Consider the following 16990-nt stretch of genomic DNA (forward strand, 5'->3'; position numbering starts at 1 on the left):
ACTTGCCTTATTGACTTCTCTTTATCCGAGGCATTATAATAAAATGGATTCTACCTTAGGCTGGTGCAGAGGTTCACAACAGCTACGAACATGAAGCAGTGCACGTAGACCTTCGTCAGCAGATTTGATTCGTTCCAGCTTGCACGTACGTGGGTACATTTCCCTTGATAAGGGCCTCTAAAACTTTATGGTTGATACTCGTCACAAAATGTTCCCATTTAAGTCCATCTATAAATTCTCGTAATCGCTGACTTGATAATTAGTTGGCATCTTTTGAACTAATACCAAGCCCAAATAGCGTCGTCTACTAGTCGCGCAGTGGTTTCAGCATCACGAAGCGATCTATGAATGGTACCTAAACATTTCAGCAAACCAAATGTAATATGGATTCGCATTTTACGAAGACTGCTCTGAAAAGCTATAGGTATAGATATGGTTTAACTTGTGGTAACTACGGGAAGAAATATTAAGTTGCTATTTTGTTTTGAACTTTACCAGCAGTAATTGTATCGAACAACACCCTGCTGCAGTACTATCTAAGTAAGCCCCGACTCTAATTAAATCTATCACATCGCCTCATACGTGTCTTGCTCGAAACGGAACCAACGAAAATTAATTTTATATTGAATCGTACAACAGTTGGTCACAAATGTCGTTGGGAATTGTATACAGATGGCTCTGTTGCGGAAGCGACACTCCAAGTTTTCACTGATGTTCCAGTTAATTAATGAAGTAGTGTTGCTCCATGAGGACGGACATGGAACACACGTGTCGGATTAAACCACACGATATCTACTCGATACGTCAGCAGCCGGCTGACTTAACAGCAAAATGAACCTTCTTGGTAACTTTTTAAGATGTAAGCGCTTTTTTTTTTTTTTTTTTTTATAAACAACTCACTATAGCCCTCTAACAACTTGTGTCCAAGTGAACTTAACTGAAAAAAGATCTTTCCCCTACGGCGATTGTGAGCGGTATATGAAATTTTGAAAACCTATATATATATACGTATAGCTATATATTAGCTACATATTCTCCGTATAAATCGATCACATATCGCTAAATGTCTCGATTAGAAACATTTAGTTTGAAGATATACCCTGTTTGAATAGTCCGTACTGCAATGACTACCATATTTCGTGATGGAAAAACCTAGTTCGCGAGTCGTCTAGCAGAATGCTCACTATGGTACGGGTCGTAAAATAGGCATAATATTCAAATCAATATTACTAATAAGTTGAAGAAAGGCTTTATCTTCCGCACGTATAGTATCCCCATGAAAATGGTCCCTTAGCCCCCTGTACAGTCTTGCAATGTGTAATTATATAAAACTCTGCCTTCATCGTTACAGTGGTAACTTCGGTATTCCGTTGTGATAAAAACATTTTTCGCTGTTTTTGATTGTGTACATTTATTCATAGACCTGAAGTCTCAAGCCGCATCGATATGATTATATAGATCATGAAGCTAAATGAAGCCACAACAAAAAAGCCGACACAGAGATAAAACTGTATGCCGATTTAAGTTCTTTCAGCAGCATTCGATCGATTATACCATGGCCACTGGGAAGTTGCACCGACGTTAAATATGAATATTTTTCTACTACAAGTTTCGGCGGCCAATGAACAAACTATCCGCTACTTTCGAGCCATTACGTTTCCGGCCACGTCAGATTTCACTTTCCGACTCAGAAATCCGCAACGGCTTTTTTCGGTTTCCCAGAAAGCGAGACGGCCCGTGAAAAGTTGTAAAGTCTCTGAACATGAAGTAGCCAGCCTCAGATGCCCAATCACTGGGTGTGTTTGCGCGAGATGATCCGATTCAACAACAACAACAAGAATAAAATACCTGTGGAGACAACGACCGCGGCCGTCACAACATCGACACGCGGCGTAGGCGACTGGCAGAAAGAAATATAATAGATAGATAGATATAACAGACTGCTAAGTAACAGAGAAGCGAACGATAAGCAGACTCTACAAAACGACATTTAACGTCGCCATTGCCCTGTTGTCAATAGTCAGACGGCCTTTTCTACTCTTACGACGCGCTAAAGGCACACTTTTACGCAAACAAACCAAAAATCATCGAACGCTGTCGACTGGTCGCTGCCGCTGATACATCTGCTGATGACAGTAGTAAAAGCAGGGAAAAAATTGGCGAAAATTGTATCATTATGGTAAACGTGCGATCACAACTTTCTCCTTGGCAGCTCTTTCGCTGCCGAACAGACTTACGTTGCCAACGGCGTCACGGTAGTCAGCTGTTGCCGTTGTTTAGTCGTCATCGTTTTGTTCGGCTGATTTCTCGCTCGGTCTTTTGGTGGCAATGACGACAGCTTAGGCGGTGGTGCGATGACTTTGCCGATGTGCCCCCTCTTTCCAAAGCGGCCACAAGTCAGGCGAGCAAAAGCTTGTCTTCTAGATACAAATAACGCCAAAAGTAAGTGATCGATAGTCGTTTTTCAAAGTCGAAAAGCGATACTAATGTGACCTTTTTCTCCTTCTTTTAGAATTACCACTTCGCTAGCTTTGATCGTAGCGTTCTGCATGAATGAGTCGTTTGCTGCTGTCGTAGGATATTCTGTTACCATTGTCGGTAAGTATTGATGGCGTGTGGAGGAAGTGATCTTGCGGATCTATACGACGAAGGGGGCTCAACGAAGATGGGCGTGAGCAATGAGAAACCTCTTGATAAAAGAGAAACAGAAAAGGAAAGACATAGAAGATAACCTTTCACATGGTCTTGTCTTTTTTATGGCTAAAAACGTCCAATGCCGCTCCTGCGATTTAAATTCATTTGACAAGTTTGCAATCGGTCTCTTTTGACCATAATCTGTCGGTATAACCGACCTGCGTTTCCGGGTTTATACATAGTGAGCTTGTCAAACGCTCAGACATCAAGTAGTCGTTGTTGTTGTCGTCGTTGTAATTTGGCGAAAGCAGGATCTGCATTTTAATCCACACTGGTTTTCGTTCGGAAACGGCCTGAAACGCTTGAGGACGTTGCTGCTAGAACACGTAAAAGAATTACTTCCCAAATGCATATATTATTCATTTACGGTTCACAAACGAGCAGATTAGAAGGGTCACTTCGAACCGAATAGCTTCGAACTGAGCGAGCGTCCTGAATAAACGGGTTTAGCCGTTTTTTTAGATAAGGCTTAAACCCAAGCGCTACTAACGTTACTATGTCACGGTAAGTACTGATGCTTGGTCTTCGCTTTTAAGCGAACAGGGGCGCTATATCGCAGGTGAGACTTAGGTGACAAATTTAGACGACTTTGGAACTGTTGTATTTTCCTTCAAAAACAAAAATAGAAGCGCTTTGTTTCTGAGAGACAATTATCATTTATCGCTAAAGTGACGTCGCACGCCGTCCTCTCATGTGGAATACCTTTAAATGTCTTTTTCAAGCGGAGCACAGAGCGATGACAGGGCTCGTACAGAATTTTTTGGAGCGTTTCTCTGCCTCCTGATACAGCATCAACCTTCTATTTAAATATATGATAAAATAAGACCCGATCTGATGGTATAGCCGATGCGAAAATTTGTGCATCTATATATATATATATATATATATATATATATATATATATATATAGTGTAATGAGATGTTTTATTCATGTCCACTATACCTGTTCTACCCACATGTCTTGCAACAATGAGACGTCAGCAAAGTTAACCTGCGCCTTGCGCGTGTACCGGTTTGAGCAAGGACCCAGTGTCTATATATAGCGTGAGTCACCTTGCAACACCCATGGAAGGGTGGACCCACTACTAAATCGCGTTAAGTAAATGTTATCATGACAATGCTTAATACCTACATACGTTTTATCTGTTAGAATTAACTATATGCTGGTATGCATCTAACTGCTGGAATATATATGGTCCTAAATCTGAAGTCTTGAGTGGATCATTTCTATGGGAAGGCAGTGGAATAAGTTGAGTTTCTGACAGGTCAAGTATGGCGAACAGTACACACCAGCGAAAACTAAATGTGAACTTGTTAACTTGCAGAACAAGTAAGTTACCTTTAATATCCCAAGAAGCTCGAACTATCATGTGAACGAAATACAAAAGGGAAGTTGGCCGGAGTTGCGTAGTCATGTAATTTCGTGCTTCTACTTCACTATAAATTTCGCAAAAATAAACTTCTCTAGAAAAAGCTTGGCATTAACCGAATTTGTACAAAATATGTTATATTGGTCCTGCATTGTACAAGATAATAGATTCACTCAACCCTTAGGTAATTGCCTGGCTAAGAAGAATAGCGCGTGCGCCCTTTTGAAAGCGTCTCTAGAGCGGTGGTGTGACAGGTTTATTATTAGCATTATCTTTACATATGTACAGTTAAGCACATAGATGGACCTTTTGTAACCCCACCGCGCATAGCATTGTCGCTTTCTTATTTGTGTCGTGCTATCAGCGTGTGTCGAATGTAAATCAGTGACGTTATTCAGGGCAAGTTCAACAGGCCATCTTTACATATAAGCGCGAGAGCTAGAAAGTCGTTGCTGCAAAACCAAAAACGCACAATTAAAAGGTTATAATTAGTCGAAATGCAGTTTCGTCGCAAACATTACCGTCAATTCTAACAGGGCAAGTTACTTCAGCATCAGTTAACTGTGAAATTAAACTTAAAGACGTTTGCAAGTAATTATAATGCGTTATCCAGCATTGTTCGGCACATAAGGCACAATTTTTTGGTTTATTTGTCTGGAATTAACGCATCAAAATCTCAGAAATTTACCCTTAGTCCAGGAGGAACACAGAAGGACAATCCTGTCTAGATCATTTAGCCGGCCAGACAAACCAGCATATTCACCGACCTACCGATCGACCTCCTGACCGGATTAGGCAGCCAATCGGCGTTCAGCTAACTGGCCGATAAGCCAGTCAGAAAGGAGGTTTAATGTTGAAAAATGTTCTTTGTACCTCCCTATAGTCATAAACGAAATTATTTGCTACTTTATTGCTAAGTTCAGAGGGCCTCGCGAATTTAGAAGGTTGGCCCAACCCAAATGGCATATGGCTTCCAGCTAAGATATACGAACGCAATTGTATTAGACGAGTTTTTTTTTTTCGTATTCAAAGTAGACTCTCGTTCGCGCCTCAAAATAGATAGAACACATAAAAGGTCAGCCTAGAACTGACCTACGCCGAGTTTAAAAAGTCGATCGTGCAGGACAGACCTTTGCCGAGCTGTACAAATTGCCTAAACCGGGAGTGCAGTTATACTAATTTTAGAGAATGTTTTTCCTGACTGTCGTCGCTAAAAGCGGATTTCAGCTTTTACTACTACAGGTCCTCGTTGTAATTAGCCAGACCCGTTACTAACGGCGCTGAAAAGGAACAAAAACGTTACGAGAATGATAATGCCCACATCTATAATAACAGTGCGGCAGTATTTCGAAATGTGTACGTGCGCTCACAGAATAGCATAACGTTTAGGTAAATAATTTCCCTATCAAAGGAAGCATGCCTGGGACATTTCAGTATACGACCCTTTCACCCGTGCCTTAATAATGACCTATAAACTAAATAATTTTTAATCTGTGAATGAATAATGTGGGAAAATTCCGTTCGGAATTATGCAATACACGACCAAAAATTTCAAATTCACCGTTAAAACGATTGGCAACTTGTGTTTGCGCGTTGTTTATGTATGTATGTGCTGGTGCAGTCATGTCTCATTGATGATCTACCAGATGATGAAGTCTATCGCCTCCATCATACATAGGTGTGGCAAAAAAATATTCATGCCTGCACGTAGTATACATGTATAATGCGGAGAGTGAAACAGGTGTGCACGACTGAGCGCAGATATACAACACAACGGTCGGAGATGAACTCATTCGTATTGTTACTGCACGTCGCTAGCGCTCTATTTTTGAACAGTTCTTCTGCCTGCCCGTCCCAACACGCCCCTCGATAAAATACCGGAGATTATATGACGAGATAGTAGGCGCCCTGCTGTAATAGTTCTTTAATCTAGCTCAAATGGGTAAAGGCCTGTAATGGTTGTGGCGGTTTCCTGACCATGACGCTTGTTGCGCCGTTACTATGTTACTCATGTTTTTTCTTGCCGTCCTGTTGTCATATGGAGTCGGTTTTGAGTTTCGGCTCAGGCCCCGATCGTGCTCGCAAAACAGCTTTCTTTGTCTGTTTGAACACATTTTGGTAACGCTGGTAGTAGTAACATCAGCAGCAGCAGTCTCTCATGTAGCCTGCCAATTTTGTTCTGTCTGAAGGTGTCATGATAGTTTATGCTGAAAATCAGAAGTTTTGGTACACATCTATGTGCTGCTGTACAAAAAATGGTACGGTCTAATGTACACTCGTAGAGGTTCCGCCCCACCAATCAAAATACGAGGCTCAACTGCTGACTGTAACTTTGAATACTTAGCAAGCCAGCACATTAACCAACCAATTAAAAGTTGGAATCACGCTAAGAGGTTTTTTTGTCAGGTAAGCGTGAGATTAGCTGTGATCCGTATGTATGTTACCGCGACAACTTTCCTACACAAGGCCAACGATGATTGTCTTACCAAACTATCTGAAAACCATATCTTGCTTTGGATTGTCTTCATAATGGCTCATGATGATTGAAAGTCACATTGCTAGTATTAATTACCTTCAGAAACAAACAGTAATCATTAATTGTCACAGAAACTTTGCGAGCGACAAAGAATTACAAAACCTTAGCCGATCGTCTACAAGATGTCTGAAAAATAGATGCTTGCAAACCTATAAAACAGTAGAAACTTGATAATCTCAATGAAGAATGGTCGATGTTTTTTACGTTATTTGTATCGCAAAAACGTGCATAGATAATAACGTTTGTTTGAGATCTCGAGAGGCACAAAAATTCACAGAAAAATTTTCAGAGGAAATCGAGCTTTTATTAAAATTCCGAAAATAGGCAATATTATAAACGTAAAACGGAATGTGTTTTTTTTTTCAAATTTGTTTCATTCGTACTACAGACTATTATTATGCGAGTATGTATATATAAAAAGAAGAATGAAAAAAATATTGCTAGAGAAATGGTAGCGGATTGATGTGTCTTTTATAGGGTCAAACACCGTGGGTTGCCTACATTTTAAGATCGAACTTGTACCCAATGATAATGATGAATGTATAGGATAGATCGCGTTTTTACCATTACTATGCCTTTGGCAAATAAAAAAAGGGTAAAAATATGCCAGCATAATTGAGCGATGTATCCATTCTCGAGAAGGATAAATGTCTGGCCGGTTGCCAGATTTTGCGGTACACAATCGTTGTTTCACGTATTTTATAGGAAAGCACACTATAGAATGCCTAAGGCTTTCTACTATTTTTGCTTGTATTTTGATGGTTTGCAAATAAAACAGTCAGCACTAAGATAGATGTATGTGATATTAGTCAGTTTTTTTTATATAAAACTAATATGAAATGGAAGTGGATTACTAATCTCGCTTTTTCTACTAAGCCAAACTTCATTGCTACGTATACAAACAATACTGCAAGTGAATACGCATGTGGGCGTGTATATTCGTTTGTATACACTGCTCGCGTAACGCCCATTGACGGCTAGAGTCGTTACGGTCTTTGTAGTGGCAAACGGCTTCGCCGATTTCGGCAATTCTGCCAATAACACTCACTCGTTACATGTAGACCCATACAGACGTCTATCGATTAAGTCGTGGAGCTAAACGAGATCAAGATTGGTTGTTCTGCCCGCTGATCGCAGTGCTGTTGGCGATGGAAATATCGCAATGGAACGATCGGCATCTTCGGGATTCAGGGAATAGAGGGATTTGCTGCTTATTGTTAATGCGTGCTAAGGTGCACGTTTCTGTGATGACGTAGGTAAGACAACCTTCGGAAACAACATCAGTTTCAAGGGAATCGAAACACCATCATATATACATAGATTTGCAGATAGATATGTGTGTGCGCAATGTGTTCGGACATAGGCGTGGAAGGTCGGAACGAAGGAAAGAAGGTAAAAAAATCAAATGCCGAACGAAAAACTCTGTCGCGGCAATGATAGAGCTCAGTGTAGAGTGTACTTGGAGTCGAGGGGCAGCAAAAACAATGCAGTGTGGACAAAAAATAAAGCAGCCATCGTGGTCCCACCTATGTAAAATAATCCTATGTAATATAAAGAAACTGTACTGTTCTGCGTCGGTGTTAGCATGTGCGTGTCCGTTCGGGGGGAATTACGGCGGCATAGACTAGACCCTTCCAGAATCGTGCACATCGTTCTATCTATCTATTCCTCACCCACTTCGTCCGCTAAAAATTAATCGTCCATTCAGTGGCGACGGCGATAACAAAAACGTTCATGCGTTTGCTGCTGACGCCAATTACCGTAATTGCTGCCGCCGACGGCGCCGTTCGCTGTGGCTCTGCTCTCCCCTCTCGTGCGCGAAGAACCATCCGTTAGCGTCGGCTGCAGTCTGTCGCCCTTGGATCTCCCGCTTCACCGGTAGTCACCTTGGGCAGCAGCAAGCGCTACAACAAAAGTTGCTGCTACTGCTATCGGTCATCATTCTTGATGATGACTCCATGATGATAGTGATTCCGTTTCGTGCAATCGGTTTGCTGTTTCGTTATTCATTCGAGTCACGGTCGCTTTTCTCACGGCGGCGGCCGCCACGCCTGCCGTAGGGCAATTTTTTTCGGATATTCGCGTTCCATAACCACTATTGTTTTTTCTTTCGTCATGCATGTTAGAGCAAAGGTAATAATTTTTTTTTCTCATGCCTCTGATTCACTGGGTCTCTCAGAAGGTCGTACGTGACATGGCGGTTGATGTAGTACTAATACACGCGCCGCCGTCGACGTCGTACATCTCATCACACCGACAGCAGATCCAGGACTTACTTACACAGTGGTGGTCGCGTGAAAAGGATTGATACTGTTAACGACGGTGAAAAAGTCCATGTCGACGGTGGTGTATCTGAATCAGTGCGCCCTCGGATGACCGACAATACTACGGGCGATGTTACCCGCGACTTGCTGACTACTGCTGCTCTTGACCCAGCGTTGGCTGCAGTTTTGTGCGTGACCGGCGGCTGTTACGTTCGTTTTTTGTAGTGACTTGGGATTGCAATTAGCCGCCGCATGTACCCTCCCTTCCCTGCTTCACAAATATTCACACAGAATCACGGATAAGAGACACGGCCCGCATAGAATCAGCCGGGATTAGGTATTTCGGGCTCGATGATGGAACCGGCGGCGTTGCCCAGTCTTTGGGAACGGAATGGAAGGGGCGGATAAATGGGACAAACCCAGCACCAGTTAAGCACAATTTAAGATAATGGGCTCATCGGAAAATTGCAGCAAACACGACCCGACTATCCGTGTGATCGTAAGTTTGGGGCCGGTGCAGTATATTGACATTGCACCACGAGCGAGACACACATTTTTTTCTTGTGAACACGATAAAATGCCAGCGGCAAGGGCTGGGGCGGCCACAGTAGCAACGCGGGAATGATGAAGGGAGTGAGGCAATTTTGTTGCAATTATATTGGCCTGCAATAACAATTTTCTACGTAAATTCGAAATATGATAGACATTAATAAAGTGACTCATAGGCTGAGAAAATAGAACAAAATTAGTAATTAGTGTTACACGAGCCTACGCATCAAACGTGTATTCACTATATTTTTTATGGGACAACAACTGAACGTTGGGGGGCACTGCGTGATCCGCAGCATTGACGTTCAATGTGACAGAGCAGAAAGTTTAGCAGGCGGCCTAACGAGCTCCTGCGAACCTCACGGAGGTCTAAAGAGGAGAACGAAAATACGAACGTGAGGACGTGGCCTGGCCGTGCTATTTTAACCCGGAAGCTGTGGTGCATCTTTTCAATGATTTCTCCACTGAAAAAAGCAGGCTTACCAGAATGCTTCTTATGTCGATAAGAGTGTAAGAATAAAGACTCTGTTGAAAAATTTAAGAGTTGTTTGAACCGGGCGAGCGTTTTGCATGTCGTTCTTTAGTCTAGTACTTTACAAAACGAGGAACAGGAACTCGAACGCGAAAGTCTTGGTCTGCTCTGTAAGAATAAGTAATCATCCAGTTGTGAAACCCGCTTCATTATCAATGGGTTTCATCCGCTCGCGAGCAAAATGGATGATGATCCGCCGGCGTGAGAGGTATTAAATGTGGCGGATGCAAAAAAAATCCTTCACTTAAGCTCTTGCAGAGCGACTTTAAGGATCTTTGTCACGTGTGGTCGTTAAGAACCATGATCTTATCTTGTTCGCGTAAGGCTACCACAGTACTACTGAACGAGGTCTTTTTAGAAAACAAATCGAGGCTAACTTTGGGTTTAGGCGCATCTGCGGGAAATACCCATTGATTTTTTGCTTGATATTGATAATTTTGCGTAAGAATCTATCATTAAGCTAAGTGTCCTGGCGGGCAAGATGTTGAGGAATAATGAGAAAGCATGTTTTCTTGGATTTTTTATTCGGTTTATAGAGCATTTAGGTTCCTTGGTTAAGTAAATCTTATAGTATTAAGATGGATGGCTGCAGGTAGTCGAATCATCAAGGTTTATATTCATTAACAAGTTACAAGTTGTTTTTAGTAGCCATTGTCCTGCAAAGGTGTTGTCAAAGCGCTCAACGACGCTTGATCATGAACGAGATAAGGCGTATTCTCCGGTTCCGAGATTACCATTGAACTATATTGAGTCTGGCAAACCACTTTTAAACAGTCTCCTCTAGTAACGTCCTCTAGTAGTAGTAATTGTACGCGGGTAAAAACAGCGCTTTCGAATCGTACAGAGAAGCAAAGGGGAAAGCGAACATTTAAAGACACACCACTACTTTTCTGAAAGCCCTGGTATAATATGATTTTGAGGCTAGACATAAGTCAACTATTACATAAAGCGTAGTGCCAGTGCCTACCAGCGACGAGGTGAAGTCTGCGTTATCTTTTACGGTTTAACGTAAAAGATGTCGCTTTTTCATGAAAAAAACACATGGAAGGGTTCAGGGAATGAGTATTCGAACAAATATCAGAAAACATTGCGCTCACATACTTTCGTATAGAAGTAGATTAGCCACATCGACCTGCAGGTACATTTAAGGCTAATAAATAGGACTGTTATTTTTGCACGAACGCGCGCAGGCAGTTCGCGTTACGCACCATTTTCGAACAAGCGGTCAATCCGAAAAGACCTGTCATAGGGTCGAATGGTCCTTTTTAAATTTAACTGGCCGACATATTGTTTTTAACAAAAAGAACGTTCAAAATGGTATTTTCAAATAAATCAGATAGTGTATAACTCGAAAGCATTCAGGGTGCAACGTATGCATCACTAAGGAAGACTCAAGCTATTCGTCGTCTAAGATGATTTTCTAGAGACTTCAATCTAAATGAGCATCCTGCAGGATTTTAATCTAGGTATATATTTAATCTCTTTAATGACTCCATCAAAGCCACATGTTCTACCTTGACGGGATCTGCGGTACTACATTACAGGTCTCGACAATAGAAGGTCTAGCAACAAGGTCCGCCTTCTATTCCCCAGGCCATAACGAGACTGTTTGTCTATCACTTATTTGGATAAGAGTTGAATTAAGCGCCGATAATGCGTAGTAAAAGTTCACATTATCCGAGGCGAACGTCAACAATGAAGGCAACGTGCCGGCCGAAACTAATTGTTACCGGAGCCTTTTTGAAGGCGCTTTTATAATACTCGCACAGGCTCATCTACGTCTATTTACATAGACTAACAACAAAAACGGAGTAAAAAAAGACCAATGGAATCGTTTTGTTCTATAGTATGATAAAAGTCAACGGTGAACATATCGCAATATTTACGTCACTCTATCCGGGGCATGTTGGTTTATCGATAGGTATCGCGTCAGATGATTATATGAAAAAATTTATTATAATAACATTATTAAAAAAATAACAATATAATAAGGATGAATAAGTAGAACAACGAATATCAAAATAAACGACTACTATTAAAATCATCGAATTCCGATAAAATCCCACTATCTACGGTGTAGAAGACCAGCCAAGTATATCATAGCTGTTGTGTGCTACGGGCAAAGTATCTCTTTTTGTATCAGTAGTAACAATCACAATAATCGTGTAGCATTAAGGAACAATCAGCTCATATGTAGAATGAAGGGGACAAACCGCATGTTTAGAACATGTTATAGAAATATTCTATAACACAAAAATGCATTCAGGCTACAGTTCTGTTTTCGTTGGAGGCAACACTCGGTTAGCGGCATTCAGATGACTAAAGGAAATTTCGGATATTTCGACATTTTCCGAAAATTTATTAACAATTTAATAACATTAGCACAAACAGTTTTGTAATGACGACACACTTTCGCTAATTTGCGAATGCAACGACGTTGGATGAGAGATAATATTCGTCTATTACAAGATTGCGCCATAAACGTTTACGTTATTGAAAACCGTAAAAGCGGCATGACTACTACTTTACCTCGACCATACCGTCGAAGAACATCTTCAAGACTTCAATTCCTTATAAAGTTGATTATTTCGAGATTACTATAAAACGTTTGTTTATCTGTGCCGCGTGCAGACGTGTGCATTCGTTTTCGTACAGCGTAAAAATATCCGCGCAAGGAAGGACATGTAGACGAGCTATGATTTTCTGTATATCAATAGACATCAAACGTTCATAATAGCTATAAGCCCTAGCGATTGTTCCGTTCATTTGCTGGTGGTCATTTTCAAGATAGCTAATAGGCCGCTTGTGCGTGTATATCCTTAGCGTACATTTGTCTGTTCTATTTGGCAATATTAAGCAGGTCATCATAGCTCCGCCCTCCCGCCCCCGTCGTTTTCTCCTTTCCCCCAATCGCTCGTCTTTCAGATGCATGGTATCGTCATGCCTATTCAGCCTGTATGGCCTGCACCGAATCACTGACTTAGCACGTTCCGACATCCGCATATACCGATGGTACTATGCAACATGCAAGGTTGTATAGGTGGTGTGGGAACATTTTAATGCCGGTGGCATGGGACACGACGCAGCGGTTTGCGGAACAATCAGATCAGTTAGGCTACTTTGGAAGCTGCCTATTTCTAGCCAGCGACGTAAACGGCTCATCTAATGTGAACTGCTGTCGTCTGCCATATGTATGCGTATAGTCGCCAGCCGGCACCGATTTTAGATGAATTCAGTGGCTCGAGGATTAACAGACAAACTGATAGGGCACCGAGACTTCCGTCACAGCTAACAATGGTCACAACGCATCTGCAATCGGCCATATCTGTTTTGATGTTCGTTTGTTGTTTTGGCTCAGATGACCCCTAAGCTAAGTTTGGTTACCCTCCATTTTCTAACTTTGATAGGATCAACGTCCTTCCGACGGTATTCTTCTTCGGAAGCACAACACGAGAAGGACTACTATTCACACTCTATCAGATTCAAAGGGGTGACAGGTAAAGATGTGCCATCAGTAGTACTTTTTGCGAATGTCTGTTAATCCACTATGGTCACATAGCGCCACCGTGTGAATTCTGCGGCAACAGATTCTAGGCCAGATCGGCTTTATCACGTGACAGTCACAGAAATCCAGCAGTATTTTGATTCAATCCGTAAAAGAGGCGGAAGTGATATAACAAAAAAATAAGATAAGCAAAAGATGACCTTGTATCAAAAATATTATTTACAGGCTTCTTTCTCTGTAGTAATAAAGCTAGGTTTAGTTCGCAACTTGCCGACACGTCTTGTCAAGATGGCCATAAATTCGCACCATGCGCTAACAAACGTATGGTAATACAGAACAATGAATTAGTCCACGATTAAAAACACATCTGTCGTATCGCCGGATAGTCTTACGTGGGATGAACGATACCTGGAAAGCTGGACACTACGCCGCGTGCGTTGTTCCTGACGGTGACAACGTTCACTATCCGGCATAGTAATGATAGAACAATAATAAGAAAGCTCTCTTGCGATTTCTTTGGGTTATTGTCAATGTTGCCTTTGCTAAGGATTGCTTCAGAAGCGCAATAAAATTAGTGGATGAAGCGGTGTTTTGGTCCTCTTGCACCCATGCTAGGCCTTGCTACCTTATATACTGAACGGTATGGCAGTGCACTGATTGTTTCCCATGTCGTGTTGCTAGATTTTTTTTTTGAATATCCCGTGCATCTGCTGCTTTTTTTTTTTTCTTTCAGTGAACAAAACGCTTGACGTCGAACGAATGTTGTTACGGCGGCAGCGGCCGCTGTTACTTGTCCGCCGACAGCCGAAATGATGCAAAATTATTATATGTCCTTTTTCGTTGGCTTCTCATCGATTGTGGGCTGTTGTCGGTGTTGCCGAATAACGTCCGGTCCATGTTCTCCTTTTCCTTCTTGACGTCTGGGACTCTCGGAAGTCATAGTCGCAGGCAAATAGACGACTAAACAGACCGACCATCGAGCGGCCAGCAAACGATTGCGTTCATAATAATCGCATTACAGCCGTTACGAAACAGGGGTCACGTCACACGTCCCGCTACCGTGGCTACGCCAGCAACAATTGGAACAGTTGCCGTTGTTATGACATTTTGGTCATTTGGTGACGTGAGAGTATTTGTCACGCCGTGATACCGCTACGTTTATTATCATTATTACTGCCACCTGTTGTCCGTTCGCTTTTGTGACGACGACAATGACGGGGCAATCTAATACTACATAAAAGCAATGCACATTTATCTGCTGCTTACGGTTCGCTAATGCGATGCTATTTCCGGGCAAAAACAATCCGTGAAAAGAAAAGAGTGATTTTCCATATCTAATTCGTTCTTTATTTGCCCTCTGATCCGCCAGCTGGCGGTTGCATCACCACAGTAGGAATCGTTCGCTTCTCGCGACTTCCCCCTGCCTCCTCCAGCGTCGACTACCGATGCCGGCATGCTCTTAATATTTTGATAGAATGCCACCGCCGCTGTAGCATATACGCTTCAATTTTGTTGGTTTGTCGTATCGCCTTCACACTAGAAATGTTACGAACCTCCTTGAGCTGTTATCATAGCAATAATAGTCTTACCACCACGACGCTCTTCAGTTTATTGCCGCGGTGTCAGCAACAGCTGCCGGACCATAGTCGCTACGCCGGCCAGCCTGAGCAAACCTCAAATCCCGAAGTCCCTTCTAACGAACATGGCTCCCGCAGTGTTCCAGCGGCCTTTTCCTTCCATGCTGGTGACGCAGATTAGTATATCGCTGATGATGCACTTCTGAGCGTTCGTTGATATATTATGGTATACATATGGTACTTAAGAATCTATTGTATCATGATAAATTTGTGCGTGCTACGAATATGAAAATGGAGCAAATTGGATGCTGAGTTTTCTTCGAAGTTGAACAGGTAACTTGTGAAAATAGAACTTTGCCGCATCTATCTGGAAGTATAGAGCTGCGTATCTTCTATGTTTTGCGTTTTTGTTAGACGGCTGGCTTCCAGAATAAAACGCAGTGTATCAAAGTTCGGCTTTGAATCTATACCACAACGCGTTTCTAACATTAGCGGGAAAATACGTTACCCACTAAGTTACCGCGACTAGAAGGACACAGATGCATATCCACCTGTACGTGATCCACCTCTTTATCTATAATCATTTGTAGTCCTTCGAGGAAGGTGAACTTACAGGAGATATCGAAAACACTTCCAGTCATGTTCAACAGTACATTCAATTTCTGACTCGATAACAAAGTTATGGACTCAGATTTATAAAAACGAAAACAAGTATTGCCCTGGTCCTTATAATGTACGATCAAAAAAACCTCTGGAAGTTACTGCACTGCGTAAAATAGTAATAGCACAAAATCTGAGATTACCTGTACTTTTTTTTTTTACAAATTTAGCTTGCCCATCGTGTAACCCACATTGTTCGTTAACGTTCTTGTCTTGCCTTCGTGATGAAACTTAGTAGACGGCAATAAATCCGTATATTTTCCTTTTCGCAGGCTTTCGCCTAGTATTAAGCTTCTAAGATAATTACGTCGAAGATCTGCTAAAACACAGTAGAAAAAACAGTGTTTTTTAATCAGCTCATAACCTACCTATGCATTATTTCTTGAATGGTCGCATTTTTCGTAACCAGGCGTACGCTCAATAAATCATAAATAGTACCTTAGGGTACACTGTCATAGATACAATGTCGGGCTATATTATAGAATCGCTTTTAATTCATTGTTTTTCTAATTTTATCCAACTTTTTGTATTACAGGAGATCGCATAACCGGTCGTCACAATGAGGTGAGCTCAGAGCATAGAAAATGAATAGCTTTGCTCATAAGCCAATGCTATTGAAAATAATAACAAATAACTATAATGATCAGTGGTAGTGTACGAATAAAGTTAACGAATAGAATTCATGTTTAACAAAAAAGTTTGCACGACTCGGCCAATTGAAACACTTGGTCTAAGGGAAAAAAATGAAACAGATATCATATTGAAGGACACGAATAGGCACGATAAATAGACATCAAATTGAAACGTCCATAGGCTCGATTATTCATCATCATTCTAAATATCATCGTTATTATATATTTGAACCCGTGTTACTTTCTTTGAAGGTGTCCGTGACTGAGAATTATCAATACAAATGAACACTTAATTTTTTTCCTTGATCGATAATTACTTAACAGTTGAAGCTAACGTTTTTCTCTATTATTGGATTATATGGATCCATCATCTATTCGCCTTGGGTGTATTTAGTAGCTAAAATACTTTAAATATTGAATTTTGAAGAAAATAATAGAAAAAATAGTACTAATTGATAACTATACTAGTACCATATGAAATCGGTCTGCTTTTCGAACTATTAATTATCGATATATATATATACATTGTTAATTAAGTTTAGAGTCAAACGATTGATTGGCAAAAACTTAGCCCGACGAGCTGCTGCTATAGCGAATGCTGTTGCCAAAGTCACCTTCGTGTTCAAATAAATTCAATCATAATTATAGGTGTAAGAAGCTAATATTTAAAC

At 41.3% G+C, this 16990-nt stretch overlaps 1 protein-coding gene across 4 annotated transcripts in view; it reads left to right on the plus strand.

Moving 5' to 3' along the window:
* Positions 1-16990, plus strand: part of LOC111267467 (immunomodulatory peroxidase) — a 92211-nt gene that overhangs the window by 44066 nt on the left and 31155 nt on the right. For 3 of the 4 annotated variants that reach the window (XM_022845733.1, XM_022845734.2, XM_022845736.2), the window contains exon 2: positions 16223-16251. In XM_022845733.1, the coding sequence (XP_022701468.1) occupies positions 16247-16251 (5 nt within the window). In that variant the 5' untranslated portion in view covers positions 16223-16246. Of the gene's footprint in view, positions 1-14897; positions 15361-16222; positions 16252-16990 lie in introns of those variants that run through there. The other variant, XM_022845735.2, reaches the window with a different exon arrangement.

The sequence above is a fragment of the Varroa jacobsoni genome, unplaced genomic scaffold (assembly GCF_002532875.2).
Source record: "Varroa jacobsoni isolate VJ856 unplaced genomic scaffold, vjacob_1.0 scaffold_1192, whole genome shotgun sequence".
NCBI lineage: Eukaryota > Metazoa > Arthropoda > Arachnida > Mesostigmata > Varroidae > Varroa > Varroa jacobsoni.